A 17,561-nucleotide genomic window follows, 5' to 3' on the forward strand; every position below is an offset into this window, starting at 1 on the left:
TCTATGGCTTTACTCTTTTGAGTCGGCTGCAAAAGAATCTAAATGCGGTCCTGTCAACTCTCCAGCCTGTATACAGGAAAACCAAACTTGTTTAAATTTTGTCCATCATTAACACTAACGGGTGTAGACGCCACCGAATAACGCCTGCCACTACATATAGGCAATTAATACATCATAATCACATCTCGAGTATTGCCGCAGGATGTTCACTCCCCACCAAATCAACTCGTCCACTCCAAGGACTCAAAAACGTTCTCGGCATGGTGGCCGACTGAGTCAATTGCTTCGTGTTTCTCATCAACAAGTCAAGTTGGACGTGGATATAGAACGCAAAAGTGTTTCCGGAGTGACAGATATTGCAATAGTACCGTCATCAAACTCGTTACGTACGATTAAACTCGATTGTCGTGAGATGAAAATCTCCAGCATCACCGTCAACAAGCGCAAGGTCAATTATATCCATCAAGACCTTTTGTATATTAACAACCCCGAAGAATTCGAAAGTAAGGTGAACTCGTCATCGATAGATCTCTTTGACTTGTACTCAAATGAGTTGACCATCCATCAGCACCATCTAATCAGACAAAAACTCAACTACTTATTCGGCGATGTCAACTTTGATCCTCGAGAACCATCAACCGAAGTTCAGAACGGAAACACCGAGGAGCTAAAGATATTATTGCCAGAAAATTTCAAGTTTGAACAAACAGACCGCTATAATAGTCCTGAAGTGCACCACCACGACTCTGGCACTCCAATGCATCTAAGAAAATCCACATTCAGCTCAGATTACAGTCCAATCATGGTAAGGATCAAATATACCTTGAAGAACCCTCAGAATGGTTTGAAATTTGTATCTGGAGATCACTTGGACGTCAAAAAATGGCATGTGTACACAACAAATTCAGAGTTCAACATATCGACATCATCCTGGGTTCCGTGCATAGATAACCTCTGGGATAAGTGCTCCTGGACCATAGAATTGGACATTCCCCGGAGCACGAAAGAGTTCGAAAATAGAACCCTAGAATCTAATAATCATGAAGCAAATGGTGATGATGACAATGCAATGAACAAGGATGAAGAAGAAAATGAAAAAGAACAAGAAGATGGAGACGATGAGAATAGTAATGAAGAAAACGAAAACATGCATGACATTAATAACAACTTGGATGATGATGAGTATCTTGATATGGTTGTGTGTGCCGGCGACATAGACAACTACAAAGAATTACCACATCCATCAAAGCGAGACAGAAAGCTAGTCTCGTGGTCCATATTCAACCCGATCAGCGCTCATCATGTTGGCTGGTGTCTCGGACCATTTCAATCTTACACAGTGTCGAGCGATTCCAATGATGTCGTTTTAGACGATGATTTTGGGGCCGCTGGGGCTGAAGTGGAAAGAGACTCAACAAATGCTCCTTTGACAATATATGCCCTTCAGGATGATTTAGAGGATGCAAAGAACACATCCGCAATCATACGTGGTGCCTTGGATTTCTTCCTGCGAGAGTTTGGATCGTTTCCCTTCACATCTTATGCTGTGACATTTGTACACGATTTGCCAATTGAGGTGAACAACTTTGCAGGACTCAGCGTGATTAGTGACACAATGCTCTTTCCCGCCGATATCATTGAGCCCATGTTCACCAATACAGAAATATTAATCGATACGCTCGCGGAACAGTGGTCTGGAATTAATATTACTCCCCAACAGTTCGGCGATTTCTGGGTGACTATTGGTATTTCCAAGTTCATGTCCCTCAGCTACATTCGGCATCTTATGGGACAAAATGAGTACAGGTTTAGAATCAAGATCAAAAAGGCACAAGTAGCTGATGAGGACGTTGGCAAGAAGCCCTTGGCTTATCAATTTTACCAGTATCCTTTATCTACTTCAGATTTATCTTTTGTTTCATTAAAAGCTCCTGTCGTCTTATACATTTTGGACAAGAGAATGACCAAAACAGACAAGTCCTTCGGGCTTTCCAGAGTGCTTCCAAAAATTTTCCTTCAGGCAATGTCTGGTGATTTACAAAATAGCACCTTGTCTACATTACACTTCCAGTACGTCTGCGAGAAAGTGAATCGCAACAAGCTCGAGTCTTTTTTTAAGCAGTGGGTCTTCAATGCTGGTGTACCACTTTTCCTGGTTGCTCAACGGTTTAACAAGAAAAGGTCAATCATTGAAATGCAAATTCGTCAAATACAACTGCAAATTATTCGAAAATCAAAACCCAACTCCAACAACTTTATGGAAGACAGCATAGCCTACCTCGATGATGAACCTTCATTTTTGGTGCAGCCTGTATTTACCGGTCCCATGACAATAAGGATTCACGAAGCAAACGGTACTCCATATGAGCATATCATTGATCTCAAACATGAAACGTCAAAGCTTGACATCCAGTATAATACTAAATTTAGAAGGATGAAGAAGAAAACGGGAGACGAGGTGCACGAGACTGTTTCTTCATTCAAACAACTTGGTGATATCTTACAAACCAAAGCTGAGATGGAGGAGTGGAACTTGGTAGAGTGGATCAAGGATGAAGAAGATCCACTGTTCAATGACGCATTTGAGTGGTTAAGAGTGGATGCAGACTTCGAATGGATTTCCAAGATGAGTGTGAAGCAACCGGACTATATGTTTGCTTCGCAGCTTCAATATGATCGCGACGTTGAGGCTCAGTATGAGGCCGTCAGATATTTCGCCACGAGAGACAAACCGAACCGCAACTACTGTACCGTCCTCACTAGGACTGTTATGGATAGCAGATATTACTACGGTGTCAGAATTGCAGCTGCTCGTGCATTGGCTGGCTTTTCAAAAACCAATAACTTGTTTATTGGTCTTGAATATCTAATGAAGATTTTCAAGACGCTCTATTGCTTTCCAGAAAGTAATGTTCCCAAAACGAACGATTTCAACGATTTAGCAAGCTATTTCCTTAAGAAGGAAATGATATCGATATTTGCTACCATTCGTGATGATGATGGCAATTCACCCACCGAAGTTAAGCGCTTCCTTTTAAGCTTGTTGAAGTATAATGACAACTCCAACAACGATTATCAGGATGGGTTTTACGTTGCTGCTTTGATCAAAGCATTGACGAGCTGTATCATCATAACTGGTGATCTTCGAGACATTCCGGATGTTTTCGACAACTCAAAACAGAAATTTGTCGACGACGCTCTTGTCGAGATCAATCGTCTCCACAAACTAGATGAGTGGGTACCTTCGTACCATAACATGATATCTGTAGTTTGCTTGCAACTGAAGGTCCAGCTTGCTGTGCACGGCTATTATGAGTTGCCTTTTGAGGATTTACTTCCTTATACGTTGGGCAAATTCCCACTTGATGTGCGTGTTGAAGCTTTCAGAGGGCTTTTCCTCCTTGGAGGGCTAAGAAATGCTGCCGTCATGAAATACTTTTTGACAACTTGTTTGCTCACCAGGGAAAACTCCAGGTTTAAGCGCGGCCTAGTCGAAGCATTATGTTCTGCGGTGGCTTCCGTGGCTACGGGACCCGCCCCATCCACCTTGGATGATCCTGAGTTCAATTTCTATCAGGCACTTGAAGGTGAACGTCTGAAAATTGGAACCAACAAGACAAACATGATGATAATCGATGACGGGATGGACCTGGCCAGCTCGCGCAAGGAAATGTTTGCGAAATCTTCAATAGAGGGTGCAATTGATCTCTTGCGGGCCAAGTTTGCGCAAGGTGAAGGATTGAAGAACACTTTATGGGAATTGCTTCACAATTCTCTTTTGAGCCTTTATGAGCGCCGAAGAATATTCAACTTGTGCCAAATTCTTTACGAGGAGAAGGATCAATTTTTGGTCAGATTACCCGTGCACAATGTACCTCTTGAAGACTTTAATAAGAAGATTGTGGCCAAGTACATTGGCGATAATACCGTGGTCATCAAGAGGGAAGGAAGATTCAAGATTCAATTGGCACGTCTGATAAGTGTGGAGCACTCTGACAAGAAAAAAAGAAGACACTCTGCAGTTGAAAACGATGACGAACTTGAAGATAATAAGTCTCGTGAAAAACGACCTATTTTACGATTCACAACCAAGCCTAAACCTGAAGAGGTTCCAACTCCTGTACAAGTAGAAGAGGTGGTTCCTGAGCTCCAAAGAATAGGTTTAGTTGCTGTTGAAGGCACCCTGGTTAACATCAAACTTTCGTCAAGGACGCTTCGTAGTTTGGCGAAAGTTAGGTCTGCCCCTGCTCCTGTTGCGAATACCCCATCAGTGGTATCAACTTATCACCCAGTTACATTGAAATTCGAGCGAGAAGTCTCCAGAAGGATTATACATCACTTTGTAAATGGTGCTTCGAACAAGAGATATGTCAAGATTTTCACTAAGGAGGGCCGTGCAGAAGTATCATCCAAACCATACACGAAATCGACAGGTGGAAAAGCTACAGAGTCACAAGACGAGAAACATGAAATTGCTGTATCAGAAACTACTGTCAATGAAGAAGCTGGAACTGAACAAGAGCGAGAAGAGCCATCAACTAAGACACCAGACGACGGAAAAGTTGAGAAGCCAGACAATCAAGACCAGAAATCAGATGAAGAAAAAGGTCAGAATCTAGATGAAGGTGAAACTCAAAAATCAAATGAACTTAAGGCTCAGAAACCAGACGAGCAAACCAATGAAGCAGACGAAGTTAAAGGTCCGAAACCAGAAGAACATGCTGTTACTGAGCCAGATCGGTCAGAGAAACCCGCTCTTGAGAGCAAACCTTTGAGCAGGTCGGTGAGTCCCTTTGATACTGGGCCAGCCCAAACTAAAGGTTATCGTAAGAAGAAGAAAGAGGTATACATTCATAATGGAAGTCCGAGTCCCGCTACGAATTCGGATGAAAATAACTCGAAGAGCGGATCCGATAAGGTAGAAGAGACTAAATCATCTGGTACCGAAAACGGAGAAAAACTGGCTCCTAAGCCTAAACTTAAGCTCAAGTTGAGCCTCAAAAAATAATCAATTGACCAAACGGAGCCGAAGTTACTCCTCATAGATCATAGAATAACGAAGACATGACGAAGAATATTGTAGAATTAGTTCACTTCAGTAGGTCCCAGTGGTCCTGTACATCGCACAATAACCACACAGGTGCAATGGGTGTGGCTGGTGAAGTTGGGAATCTCTAAGCATACAGCTCTGGTCCTAGCATGTCCTACATTCCTCCATATAGCATTCCCAAATCCAGTGCTACCACTTCAACCACAAACACCAATACAACCTCTGAATCTGTTAGCAAAGTGGCTCAAGATAATAAGATTGTTAAACCTGATATACCACCTGATAATGGAATACAAACTCAACTATTAAGAGGTATGTTGGGCACTTCCGAGTCTCCCAGGCTACAAAGCGGCTCGCCAGGAGTATCAGATGCTGCTCCGGCAGTTGTGACTGTGGAAGACAAAGGACAATTTAAAACAGCGACCGACAGCGGAACGAAGGACTTGGTCAGTTTGTTTGACAAGTTTGATGTGAGCAAAGAGATAGGAGAGGACAGCAAGGACGACGAAGAGAACAAGGAAAACGACAGGCAAGACAAAGAGAGCAACAAAGACAACAAAGAGGACGATAAAGAGCACACGGAAATGGAACCGGCTTTGGATACTGTTGCCTCTGAGGGAAAAGACGAAACCACAATTGACGAAGATCCTACAGCTCTCAACCGACCGGGTATATCTTCGATTGGCTCTGATGACGATGAATCCACACACGAAAAAGCAGAGGAAAAGAATGAGTCAGAAGACAAAAACGAGCACCTGACGCCAGGGACCACCAGTAATACGCCCCCATTGATGGTTCAAAAGGCTCTGGCCATGACAATACAACCATATGATCCCTTTTCAAGCACAGCGAGCCCAGACCCAGAACAGGCTCAGCAGAAAGACTTATCTGACATAACGGGCGCCATAGAGCAAACTTCCATTAAAGAATTCGAGTTACCGAAAGAAACACTTGATAACGAGTTGCTGTCTGATGTGGCAGCCGAAAGCAACAAAGCTGGCAATGAAGCATCGGGCCCGGAGGAGGAGCATCGCATGTCTTCAACCAACGGAGTGGATGCTAATGAGCAGTATAAGCAGTCGCATAAACCATTTGATTTTGACCAATTTTTAGTGCATTTACGCAAGAAGTCGGCCGATCCAATAGTCCGATTCATTCGTTCCTTCTTGCTCAATTTCAACCGCCAAGCTCACGCATTATCTTACGAGCAGAAAATCAAGATCATTTCCGACTTCAAACAATTCATGAACGAGAAATTTGCATTATATGAACCCTTTTCATCTATGGACACGATAGACCTAGAAAATTCAAGAGAAGGATTGGAAAAATTGATTATGAACAGACTATACGACTTGACTTTTCCTCCAAATGTTGCAAAGTCTCTTGGTAACCGCGAGGCCGAGTCCACGTACAAAGACTTGGAAGAAGATGAAGAATTTGCTCGTCAGCTAGAAAAGTTTAGCTGGGTCAATGGCTCACATTTGGACATTGATCTAGAGAGTCTTTCACGACTTCGAACGCAAGTTTCTGACGATGATTCTAACTTTTTGGACTACGCTATTCAGGAACTCAACAAGATCAATGATTATAGAGCTCCACGAGATAAGATAATTTGCATTCTCAATTCATGCAAAATCATTTTCAGTTTCCTTAAAGTGAACAAACAAGAGACGAGTGCCGATTCATTTATTCCATTATTGATTCTAGTGATCATTAAAGCAAAGACTAGCCATTTCATCAGCAACATACGGTATATTGAAAATTATCGAGGTGAAGAATGGCTCTCGCACGGAGAAACCAGCTATTACCTCTCGTCGGTGCAGGGAGCGGTGGGTTTTATCTCTAAATTGGACTTTGAGCAACTCAAGATTGACAAGAAGGAATACGATGCACATCTTGAAGCCTGGCAAGCGGAAGAAACGAGGCTAAACAAGCAAAAACTGGCTACTACTAAACCCAAGGCTAGCCTTGAGACACGATTGCAACAGCCAAGGCCACAGCATGCTGCTCAAAATACTCAAACATCACCAAGTCAGAGCTTCTCACCTTCTTCGGTTCTTCTTACTAGTGCGGAAATGGTGTCGAAGTCAATATCTAATTTTTTGTCGCCGTCACCCACAGAGGAACCACAAGTGGCTCAAAGAAGACAGCGTGAACTGAATCACCAAGCAGAACCACCCATTGACCCAGAAACCATGAAATCCATCTACGACAATTTGACGGAAATTTTCCCCAACATAGACTCCACGGTTCTCAAAGACTTGATAGTGATCAAAAAAGGCAATCAAGACGAATGCGTAGAAGCATGTTTACAATTGGTCAACGAGGTCTGATTACTGAAATTTGACATGGTGAAAAATCATTATCAAACTCAATAGGGAAATCGGATCCCTCGCATCGATATGCCCAATCGGGCAAAACCAAGAGAGCCCATGATATATATAAAGAAGGTTGAAGTGATGATATTCCAGTTAAGGATACAACCCAAAACCACTCCAACAAGTCAAACAATCATTTCATCATGCCAATGTTATACAAGCCAGCTGCTGAGGGTAAGGCCGTCAGACCTCCTCAAATTCCTTCCCCAGGAAACAACTCTTTCTTAGGTGACACATTCACATCTGATGCTCCAAAGGAACAACAAATGTCTTGTGGATTCTACAAGCAGGAAAAGGGTGAACCATTGGTCTACACTTACACTTATGATGAGATGAAGGTCATTTTGGAAGTCGAAGGAGAATACACCATCACCGACGAGACTGGATACCTGGTTTCCGTATCGCCTGGAGATGTGTTTTACTTCAAGAAGGGAACCACTATCACTTTCAAAACCACTGGTTACGGTCTTGCTTTCTTTACTGGCTTGAGACCAAATGGAGAGGCCTAAGTTATTGACTAGATTATCACAATAGTAAAATTATCTGCCCTCTGCCAAATGTAGCAATTGAAGAAGAAGTTCTGATACACTTGGTGATACTTGAGCCATCTAAGAATTGCTTCTTATTTTCTCCTTTGTAGTTGCAAACATCTGCTTTACCTGTTCCAGAAGTGTTGCGAATGTGGTGGAACATTTATTTTCGCGAATCGGTTATTTCGTGATCCACTCTACTTCACATTACCTTCGAAATGCCAATTGACTATTCCAAGTGGGACCACATCGAGATTTCTGATGACTCCGACATTGAAGTACACCCCAATGTTGATAAGAACTCATTTATAAAGTGGAAACAAAGAGATATTCACGAAAAAAGACAGCAACGGAATGTAGAGATCAAGTCTATTTTGGTCCAGTCGACCATGTATGTTAAGCTCAACGAAAGAGTTGATTATCTCTTAGAGAATTGCAACGATGAAGAGCTTTTGGATACCAAGGTGGTCATTGACAAGCTTAATCTGAAGTTCGACAAGCTGGAACGGTTTGACTACGAACGACTCATTAAGGAACAAGGTTCGAGTCTCAGGAAGGGATTGAAGGACCTCACTTTCGATAAAGAAGAGATTGGAAACACGCCCCCATACAATGAGATGGTTGAAGATTTATTCACACAGGTGAAAGAAGATCACAAAGATGCCGAAACCGATGCCTCCAAATTGCGGTCATATATTTCGGAACACAGACAGAAAATTGACGATGTTTTGTCGAAGCTGTCAACTAAACTAGACGACCTCTTGTACCAGAAATCATTGTTGATCACTAACGATGATTTACATACTGGTTTTGACCGCTCGTTCATGAATAAAGATGATGAGACCAAGCCAGAACCTAAGAAAGTAAAGGAAACAACCATTGAGACATTAAATAGTCCTCTGGTACAATCTCAAGAGGTTCTGCATCAAACAAGTTCAAACCACGAGAAATCTGAAAAAGAACTCCTCGATGAGTTGAAGGTTTTGCCAGAAACTGAAAAGTTTTCCGTCATAAAATCAGATAATTTGGATGAAAGTGCTAAATACTTGCTCCATGACCCTCACATATGTACAGAGCAGCAAAAGGATGCATTGCTCATGACAGCTTTCGACTCCCAATTGCAAGGAGACGAAAGTAGAACAAGACAGATCATACACCAATCATTACTTCTTCAATACATTGCCCAGTTGGCAGGACCAAGACCCACCAAGGACCTGATCATCAAAGCCATAAAGTTGTTCATCAGCAAAATCAAAGATTCAAGTGCCCCAGCCAGAGGTGCTTTCTTACAGGACTTTGAGAATACCTTCAAGCATATCGTCCAACGGTGCGAGGTACTCAAACAAGAACAAAGCAGTGGTGAACGTGGAGAAGCACTTATTCAATTGAAATCTCTTGATGATGACAAAGAACTCCTGGTCAATCTTCCTCAAGAAGACACACCAGAGTTTGAAATCTTCTCTACCCAGCTTCCGAAAGAAATGCAAGAAGCTGTCAAGGAAGGGTCCTTGGATAGAGTCAACGAAGTGTTTGCAACATTACCTTTGGAAGAAGGTGAAAGAATTCTCGAGGTGTTCAATGAGTGTGGTGTAATAGGCTTAAGTGGTTACTTGCTGGATGAAAATGAATTCCAGGAACTACAAAAGCAGTACAACGAGAACATGGATCTCAAGCCAACGGAAGCTGTTGAAGATACAGTGGACTAGTTAATTTTCCGGCTTACATTTGATCAGCTTGAATATATGCTCATCTCAAGAATAGAAATGCTTTACATTTTAGCTCTACGATTCGCCTGTAGCAGCCTTACAAATGTTCTACTGCTTACTCAATTTTGCCAATGTGTCGGAAAGAACCTTCAGCTGAGGTGAACTGATATCATATCCTTTCTTGGTCTGGAGCTGGGCCAAAAGAGTAGAAACCTGGGTGGAAGGTATCGACAGAGAAGTCGGTGCATATTCAGAAACATTGGAGGCCAAATTATACGGTGTTGCCTGCTGGTATGGAAGAGGTTGCTGTAGTGGTTGTTGTTGCAGTTGCTGAAGTGGATGCTGAGGTGGATGTTGAAATGGTTGCTGAGGTTGTTGTTGTAATGGTTGTTGGAGTGGTTGTTGGAGTGGTTGTTGGAGTGGTTGTTGGAGTGGTTGTTGGAGTGGTTGTTGGAGTGGTTGTTGGAGTGGTTGTTGGAGTGGTTGTTGGAGTGGTAGTTGGAGTGGTTGTTGGAGTGGTTGTTGGAGTGGTTGTTGGAGTGGTTGTTGGAGTGGTTGTTGGAGTGGTTGTTGGAGTGGTTGTTGGAGTGGTTGTTGGAGTGGTAGTTGTGGTTGTTGCGGTTGTTGCTGTTGTTGTTGCAAAAACATTATCATCTGTTGCATTGTCGTTGGATCTAAATTTTGCAATGCCTGCAACAACTGAGTTTGCCCCGAGGGTTGCACCTGGTTAAAGTTCTGATACGGAGTAGTAGCCACCGGAATATTAGAGTTCACGCTCGGTGGTGGAGCATACTGCCCCTGCGGAGGAGCGCCGAATGGTTGCACGGAAGGTTTTTGGATGGTGGGGTTATATTGGAAACCTGGAGTTCCATTCTGATATGTTTGATGATGGTATTGATTTGGCTGTGAATAACCAACATTTGCATGCTGATTCCCAATTGGTGGACCCTGAGGTGCTTGAGGTTGCTGAGCTTGGTTGTTAATTTTAGGAGTAGGAGAATAAGACTTTTGACGAGGACTGTAAGTAGTCGGTCCATACATGTCAGCAAACAGGGATTTGTGACCTTTCAGATCTCCAGAGCGAAGCAGAGCTGCATTTCTGGAACTTCTAACTCTTGAAGTCGTGTCATTTCCTCCTCTATCCTTTTTGATGCTTTGGTATATTGTTTGTGGTGCTGGTTGTGGTGCGGCCTGTGGTGCTGGTTCCGAAGCTGGTTCTGAAGCTGGTTCTGGCGCTGGCTCTGGCTCGACTGTGGTAGACTTTGAGGATGAGTTTTGAATGACTTCTACTGCCACAGTAGGTTCAATACCTGCGTATTCGTCGAACCTTATTCCATCGTCATTGGTCTTCTCAAATACTTGTAAGTCCACAGCATGTTCTTTAACAATACATGCACTCCGAACACCAGAATATGCAACCTCACTGATAAGTTCGCTCAAGTCCTCATCTTCAATATCTTCCACCTGGAAAGTAATACCGGTTTCGATAAATAGTTGCTTCAACTTCGCAGTATTGTGACCTGACGACTCGTTCGTAACAAATATTTGACATTGAATCGGGCCATCATTTGTTTTTTGTTGCTTCAATTCCACATCTTGCTCTTTCACATCTACTTTTTGTCTTTTCATGCCTGGGGGTGTTTCCTCTACCGAACGTTCACGACCGCGAGCTGCTTCCAGATACTTTTTCCCTGGGAACGCGGGCGTCGCATTTAGTCTCCAATATCTTCCAAACAAAGGAACATCATGCTCCCCTTTAATTGCTTCTTTGCAATCAGCTTCATTATGAAAGTGAATAAATGCAAATAAGGAACGATTAGTTACCTCATGCAATTTTCCGTACTGACTGAATATTCGGTAAAGGTCTTTTGCACTTACTGTCGCAGGAAGATTGCCAACAAACAACCGGATGTCACCCAGTGGTCGATGAATAGACGAAGTGTAGGATTCTTGGTGTTTGAGAAATTCATTGTACGCTAGTTCTTCATCCGCAGACATGGGTATGGTTAAATTAGGTCTCCGGCAATATTCATTGTAGGGAATTAAGGGAATGGTATGGTTCCATAACAATGCTGGTTCGTTGAATGAATAGATTTGGTCGTAATTCATTCGGTCAATTTTTTCAGGTGTGAGGCCTGCAACAAGCTTTACTTTACTTCTCACCAACTCGCCCAAAATTGTCTTTTTTTGATCAAGCTCACTAAGAGCCTGGAATTCTTTACTTTTCACTAATTTACTTCGCATCACCGCTTCATAAGCTGCGCGAAACTGGATATGGGGATCAACGTCTATTCGAGAAAATTCAGGTGGGATAATCGGTCTAGGAGGTAATCCAGAGCCGGAAAAAGGCAAACGTACAACTGGTAAAGTGGCTTCAGGATCATACGAATCGTCATATTTTTCGTCGGCATTTGCTTGGATGTGGTTATTTTGCGGTTCGCGGATCACACTCTTTTCACCATCGTTAATAGTGTTATCGGCGCTTATTTGCGTACTTGTAAATGCAGTTTCCGGATCATAATCATCGTCAGAATCAGATCCGGAGTTTGCTAACAATTCTGATGATTCTTTTGCAGTTTTGTAACTTTCTAAACGTAGTTCGACTTCATCTATTTTCATGTCATTTGCTTCAGGATCAACGCTTTCTGTCAAAGGAGCATCCTTGCTGGTAGACTCGCTCGCTATATGAACTTTGTGCTTACCGCCGTTATCTATACTTTGTGGCGTACCCTCCATATGCTGCACCATAACGAGCCGAGAAAAAAAAATATGTATTCGTACGGCATATAACATCAAGCGAAGTACTTTGACCCCCCCCCCCGCGTAGCGTGGAGGGCGCCAATTGTGCGAGCGGAGTATTCGATGCAACATGCAGTGCTCCGGTGCGGCGCGTCGACTACTAAAAGGTACTGTGGTCCTGAAATTTTCCACTTCGGAAAAACCATGTCGTTGAATCTTGCTATAGTCGGAACGGGAATTTTTGCTACTGATAAGCATCTTCCAACAATTGCCAACATCAAGGAGTTGACTCCTTCTGCCTGCTACAACAGAACCAAATCTAAGGCTGAAACCTTTGCTGAGAAGGCAGGGATCAAACAGGAAAATGTGTTCAATTCTTTGGAAGAGGTTTTCGAATCGAAGCTGGTTGATGCCGTAGATGCCCTTTTGCCTGTACAGTACAACTTGGATGCTGTGAAGCTTGCGGTCCAACACAACAAGCCTATTTGTCTCGAGAAACCAATAGCTGCAAACTTGCAACAAGCTAGAGAAATTGTCAAGCTTTCTTCCGGTTCGTCGACTCCAATCGCCATTTTGGAACAATGGTCATTCTTGACGGTGATTAAGACCCTCAAAGAGGAAATTTTACCAAAAATTGGCGACATTGCTTCGTTCACTTACCACTCTACTGGAGCATGGAACGACAACAACAAATACTTGGCCACTGGCTGGAGACAGAACCCAGAACACATTGGTGGGTTCTTGAGTGATGGTGGTGTGCATCAATTGGCTTTGTTGACCGATGTTTTGGGAGAAGTTGATACTGTCTCTGGTTTCACCAAACAGTTGAGAAAAGAGAGTGGAGCCGATGACATCTTGTACTCTACTTTCAAGATGAAGTCTGGAGTCATTGGAAACTTTACTTATGGCTCTGCCTTCGGTGCTGCCGACAAGACGTTGAGATTCACCATAATGGGAACCAAGGGTTCTGTCATTTACGACTTTTCTCCATCGTTGCCCAAGCCAACTCTCAGCTACCAAGTCGGTGAGTCTTCCCAACGTACTACTGAAAAAGAGGTTATTGAGGTGGACGAGATCGACAACATGAAAGCCGAGTTCGTGAACTTTGCTGAAGCTGTGTTGAGTAAGGAAAAGTCCAAGATCGTTGTTCCTCCTGCCAAGGCTTTCCACCATTTGGCAGTTATAGCTGCTGCTCTTGAAAGTTCGAGCAAAAACGGTACCGCTGTAAAGGTAGAGGAGCCATGAATTAAATGCTATTGAGATAAAAATATTCACAATTCATCCTTTGCGTATTGCAATGCTGTAGAAACCACATCCTCCCAAGTCGAAGCAACATTGTTGGTATCAATGTCAATAACTATATCAGAGACGACCAGGATTGCAGATTCGAGAGCTGACAGGATCGACGACGACGAGATCGATGAAATTGACGAAATTGACGAAATTGACAGAGCAGAAAGCAGTGTCAGAGTAGATGACAATAAGGTCTCAACGATTGGCGAGGATATCGCTGCTGTGTCCATTTTTGAAGCCGAGTAATCAAAGTTCATGTTGGGCAAAAACCATGAGAATACTCGGAACACCTTCATGATGGTCCAGAAGAGCAATCTAACTGGTAACCTGAAAATTCTTCTCCATAAGATCCATGCGCTGCAAAGTAAGAGGAACCCAATACTAATATAGATCCGCTTTTTGTCCTGTTTATCTTGCTTTTCAATAAAACGAACAATGTTTTTGGACTTTTCCAAAGTTGCGGTCAAGTCAGACAACTTGAAACTCAATTGGGCAATGTCCTGGGTTTGTTGGTCCAAGTTGTCTATATTTAGACCCGTCTGTACGACGGAAGAAGCCATCATCTGCCTCGTCGACTGTAAAGCAGCCGTTATCGACTTATTATGAGCAAAGATCTGGTCGTCTACGGTTTCCTTAGTTTTAGTTGTGCTTCGTCCAGCGAATAACTGTTCCCTCGCCTCTGTATGGTCAGGTGATTTTGGTCTGGGGGCATACTTGTCGATGCGTGCCTGGTGGATTATTTCCCGTTCACGAGCACTGGATAATAGTTGGCTTTCTCTCAATCTTACTCGCAAGTGACCAAGTTTTTGTTGGTAGGCGAGGTAATCTTCCTTATAAAAGTCATAGTTTCCACTTGAGTTGAGTTCTGCCTTTAATATGTCCAAAAGATCTCGATAATTGTTGAGAGTTTGTTGAACTCGGCGGGTAATTTTTGTTCTTCTGGATTCAATTGAACCTTCGTAATCATCATCAGTAACTGCAATGCTGGCTATTTGAGAAAATGCTTCATTCTGAAGTACCTGTAAGCCATGGAAACACCTTTCGATGTCGCCTGGTCGTAGTATGTCGGATGCTATCATTGGGTCTGAGTTAGTTCCCAAAAGCAAATTTCCTGTGTGAATCTCGAATCTGAAACCAATTTGAAATATCCTGCGCGCTATTCCTGTATGGCATTATCGCGAGTAACTCCAAGAACTAAACCATATATCAATAATTTAGGGTAGAAGATAACTCGCACCAAATAAGCAATGTCTGACTTCCACAATACCAAACGCCCATTTGACCTCGCAGCATCTCTCGAAGAACAGCAACGACTCAGAGATGAAAGAAAGCGGTCCAAAAACGGATATACAGGCTTCGATAAGAATACTCCTCCCCATTTACAATTCATTAAAAGACCCCTTGTAACCGTCAACAAAGATCCACCTTCGCCGTTGAGGTTGAAAATCATGTCCTACAACACTTTGGCTCAGTCATTGGTCCGACGTACTCTCTTTCCCACAAGTGGAAACGCATTAAAATGGGCCACCAGATCGAAGGTTTTAACCAGCGAATTGAAATATTACGACGCAGACATAATGTGCTTGCAAGAGGTTGACGAAGTTCAATTCGAATCCTATTGGAAAGAAAAGCTCAAGGAGCTAGGTTACGAATACAAATTTGAGCGAGCATACACGAAGAGACATGGCATTGTCATTGCGTTCAAGCCACAATTGGTGAGCAGTACTTATTCAAGGGTTATCAACTATGATAGAGAAGATGCCGGCTTCCTTAGTTCGCAGACAACCACAGACAATCTTGGCCTTGTAACTTGCTTGAGCTTCACCAAAGAAACACGAGAAAAATACCCTCAATTGAAGTCTGGAATTGTAATCGCTACTACCCACCTCTTCTGGCATCCCATGGGAACATATGAAAGAGCCAGACAAAGCTTTCTCTTGATGCTGAGAACAATCCAGTTTGCTATGATGTTGGGTGGCTCACCAAATTCCTTTTATCATTTTATGGCTGGTGACTTCAATACCCAGCCCTTTGACTTTCCATACTTGGCTATGACGTCGAGTAAGCCTTTGTCGAGACAAGTTGGGGAGCCTGAAGCGGTCCTTGCTAAATCTTTGGGAACAGTTATTGATGATGAAGAGGAAGAAGAAGAGGAAGCGGATGGTCAAACAAGAAGCGCTCCACAATCTGCTCCCACCGAAAACCAACTCAGCACCATTGACGAACTTAAAACTTTGTACGATGAGATGCCATTCAATGCTATTTCGTTATATTCAATAGGTTACGAGCTGGTAGATCCAGCCAACAGTGGAATCGACAATGCCGATCACGAGCCATATTTTTCCAACTGGGCCCACGCCTGGAGGGGCTTATTGGACTATATCTTCGTTTTGGCCCCCAGAATCAACCAAAGACAACCCGATGTGCGCGAGCGTTTAGTTGAGGATCAAGGTGTGAAGCTCATTAGTCTTCTTCGTTTACCCAGAAAGCAGGAGATGGGGTCTGAACCATCGGGACAGCCAAGAACTGGACAATATCCATCCGATCATTTGTGTTTGATGGCCGAAGTAGAATTAAGCTGATAAGTCAATCATTTGTGATACCAAATCTTCTAATGGCCCGTAATCCTTTCTTTCTATCAAGTTGAACTCCTTGCTAAAAAGCACATAGTGCTTCAAGCTAGTGTTCAAATGACTTTGTAAACCCAACTCAGAGATTTCATGGAAATGATGACAATAGATGTGAGCGTAAATACGGAACATGCGCTTGAAGATGGTTTTGACCAACATGGGGAACTGTTGCGGGAACGGAGCACCGATCTTTGAGGGGAAGATATTGTCGTTATCGAAAAAATTTTGAATCCAGTTCATCAAATGTTCGATATAGTCGGCGGCTGGTAACGAAACAGGCTTTTTAGGCAGCGAGCTGCCATTCATTGCGGGGTTGGTTTCTTGCCATAGGTACTCGTATTCATCTGTGGCTGTCATTCTAGGACAAGTTTGTGGCGAGCAAAACTCTGTAATAGCACCATATAGCATGTTTATCTGGTTGTAAAAATCTACCACATGAACCGCTAGCCATTCATTAACCTCTTCGTCTTGAGGAAGTTTTACTGCTTGGATCAATGCATTATCAGAACCCAATGTTTGCTCAGCATAGTTTCGAATATCCTTGTGTGTGGATACGGTTTGGCCATTATTGTTCAAGTTGATGGTCTGGTACTGTTGTGGGGAGTTGGGATTGGTGTTACTTTGGTTCAATTCGTATGGGTCTAATCTTGGAGTCGAAGGAAAAGCTGAACTCGATACCGGTTGAGGACTTGAAATGGGAGACGTCAGCTTCAACTTGAACCCACGGGTTGACCGCAACGAGTGCGTGTTGAAATTTTGAAAGAAGGACATGATGTGAAGCAACTAGAGATTGCAGCACGCAGAATATATACCGATCGACTTGTGTTTACAATATCGGCCGCATTGGGTAATTGGAGCCACGTCACGTGAGCGAACAATTACAGAAGCAAGTGTTTAACTGCCGCCGAATCCACAAAGTCGAAGGTCAAGGGAATTAAATCAAATGGTTGTTTTTCTTCGTCTGGAGGAGTCTGGTGTTTTTGGGCTCTTTGGAGCCTGGAATAGTATGATTTTTGTGACACGATCTGGATGGTAGTGTACTGGGTGGAAATTCGGTTCTGCAAGTGTAGAAGCTTGGAAGCGATATGCAGGTCCACAGATAATTTGGGCTGAGTAACTCCAGTGTGTTTCAGTGGGTTGAATTCCATGATTTCCTTGATCCCCTGAACGAGCCAATTGTAGTTGATTCTGAAAAAGTTTCTGCCAAAAGGGGAGAAGACTAGTGGAACTATGTG

At 43.1% G+C, this 17,561-nt stretch overlaps 9 protein-coding genes across 9 annotated transcripts; 6 read left to right on the forward strand and 3 right to left on the reverse strand. All coding sequences in view use genetic code 12, as the record gives it.

Annotated features, from left to right (window-relative positions):
- Window positions 1-202: 202 nt before the first annotated feature.
- TSM1 (Tsm1p) lies at window positions 203-5,008 on the forward strand (the record flags this gene model as incomplete). Its single annotated transcript, XM_001486338.1, has 1 exon — window positions 203-5,008. One exon carries the CDS (start codon window positions 203-205, stop codon window positions 5,006-5,008), a length of 4,806 nt encoding a protein of 1,601 aa, XP_001486388.2.
- A 191-nt stretch (window positions 5,009-5,199) lies between these two features.
- PGUG_02060 (guanine nucleotide exchange factor) lies at window positions 5,200-7,383 on the forward strand (the record flags this gene model as incomplete). The annotated part of the gene is made up of 1 exon (XM_001486339.1): window positions 5,200-7,383. One exon carries the CDS (start codon window positions 5,200-5,202, stop codon window positions 7,381-7,383), a length of 2,184 nt encoding a protein of 727 aa, XP_001486389.2.
- A 188-nt stretch (window positions 7,384-7,571) lies between these two features.
- PGUG_02061 (uncharacterized protein) lies at window positions 7,572-7,937 on the forward strand (the record flags this gene model as incomplete). The annotated part of the gene is made up of 1 exon (XM_001486340.1): window positions 7,572-7,937. The coding sequence occupies one exon, from the start codon at window positions 7,572-7,574 to the stop codon at window positions 7,935-7,937; it is 366 nt and encodes a 121-aa protein (XP_001486390.2).
- Window positions 7,938-8,176: 239 nt separating this feature from the next.
- On the forward strand, window positions 8,177-9,664 carry CDC37 (Cdc37p; the record flags this gene model as incomplete). The annotated part of the gene is made up of 1 exon (XM_001486341.1): window positions 8,177-9,664. One exon carries the CDS (start codon window positions 8,177-8,179, stop codon window positions 9,662-9,664), a length of 1,488 nt encoding a protein of 495 aa, XP_001486391.2.
- Window positions 9,665-9,772: 108 nt separating this feature from the next.
- Window positions 9,773-12,661, reverse strand: NAB3 (Nab3p; the record flags this gene model as incomplete). The annotated part of the gene is made up of 1 exon (XM_001486343.1): window positions 9,773-12,661. One exon carries the CDS (start codon window positions 12,659-12,661, stop codon window positions 9,773-9,775), a length of 2,889 nt encoding a protein of 962 aa, XP_001486393.2.
- PGUG_02064 (uncharacterized protein) lies at window positions 12,527-13,648 on the forward strand (the record flags this gene model as incomplete). The annotated part of the gene is made up of 1 exon (XM_001486342.1): window positions 12,527-13,648. The coding sequence occupies one exon, from the start codon at window positions 12,527-12,529 to the stop codon at window positions 13,646-13,648; it is 1,122 nt and encodes a 373-aa protein (XP_001486392.2).
- A 26-nt stretch (window positions 13,649-13,674) lies between these two features.
- On the reverse strand, window positions 13,675-14,775 carry SEC20 (Sec20p; the record flags this gene model as incomplete). Its single annotated transcript, XM_001486344.1, has 1 exon — window positions 13,675-14,775. One exon carries the CDS (start codon window positions 14,773-14,775, stop codon window positions 13,675-13,677), a length of 1,101 nt encoding a protein of 366 aa, XP_001486394.2.
- Window positions 14,776-14,943: 168 nt separating this feature from the next.
- On the forward strand, window positions 14,944-16,278 carry PGUG_02066 (RNA exonuclease; the record flags this gene model as incomplete). Its single annotated transcript, XM_001486345.1, has 1 exon — window positions 14,944-16,278. The coding sequence occupies one exon, from the start codon at window positions 14,944-14,946 to the stop codon at window positions 16,276-16,278; it is 1,335 nt and encodes a 444-aa protein (XP_001486395.2).
- Window positions 16,270-17,097, reverse strand: MOB1 (Mob1p; the record flags this gene model as incomplete). The annotated part of the gene is made up of 1 exon (XM_001486346.1): window positions 16,270-17,097. One exon carries the CDS (start codon window positions 17,095-17,097, stop codon window positions 16,270-16,272), a length of 828 nt encoding a protein of 275 aa, XP_001486396.2.
- Window positions 17,098-17,561: the final 464 nt, after the last annotated feature.

Source organism: Meyerozyma guilliermondii, genomic scaffold (genome assembly GCF_000149425.1).
Source record: "Meyerozyma guilliermondii ATCC 6260 scaffold_2 genomic scaffold, whole genome shotgun sequence".
In the NCBI taxonomy this organism is placed as follows: Eukaryota; Fungi; Ascomycota; class Pichiomycetes; order Serinales; family Debaryomycetaceae; genus Meyerozyma; species Meyerozyma guilliermondii.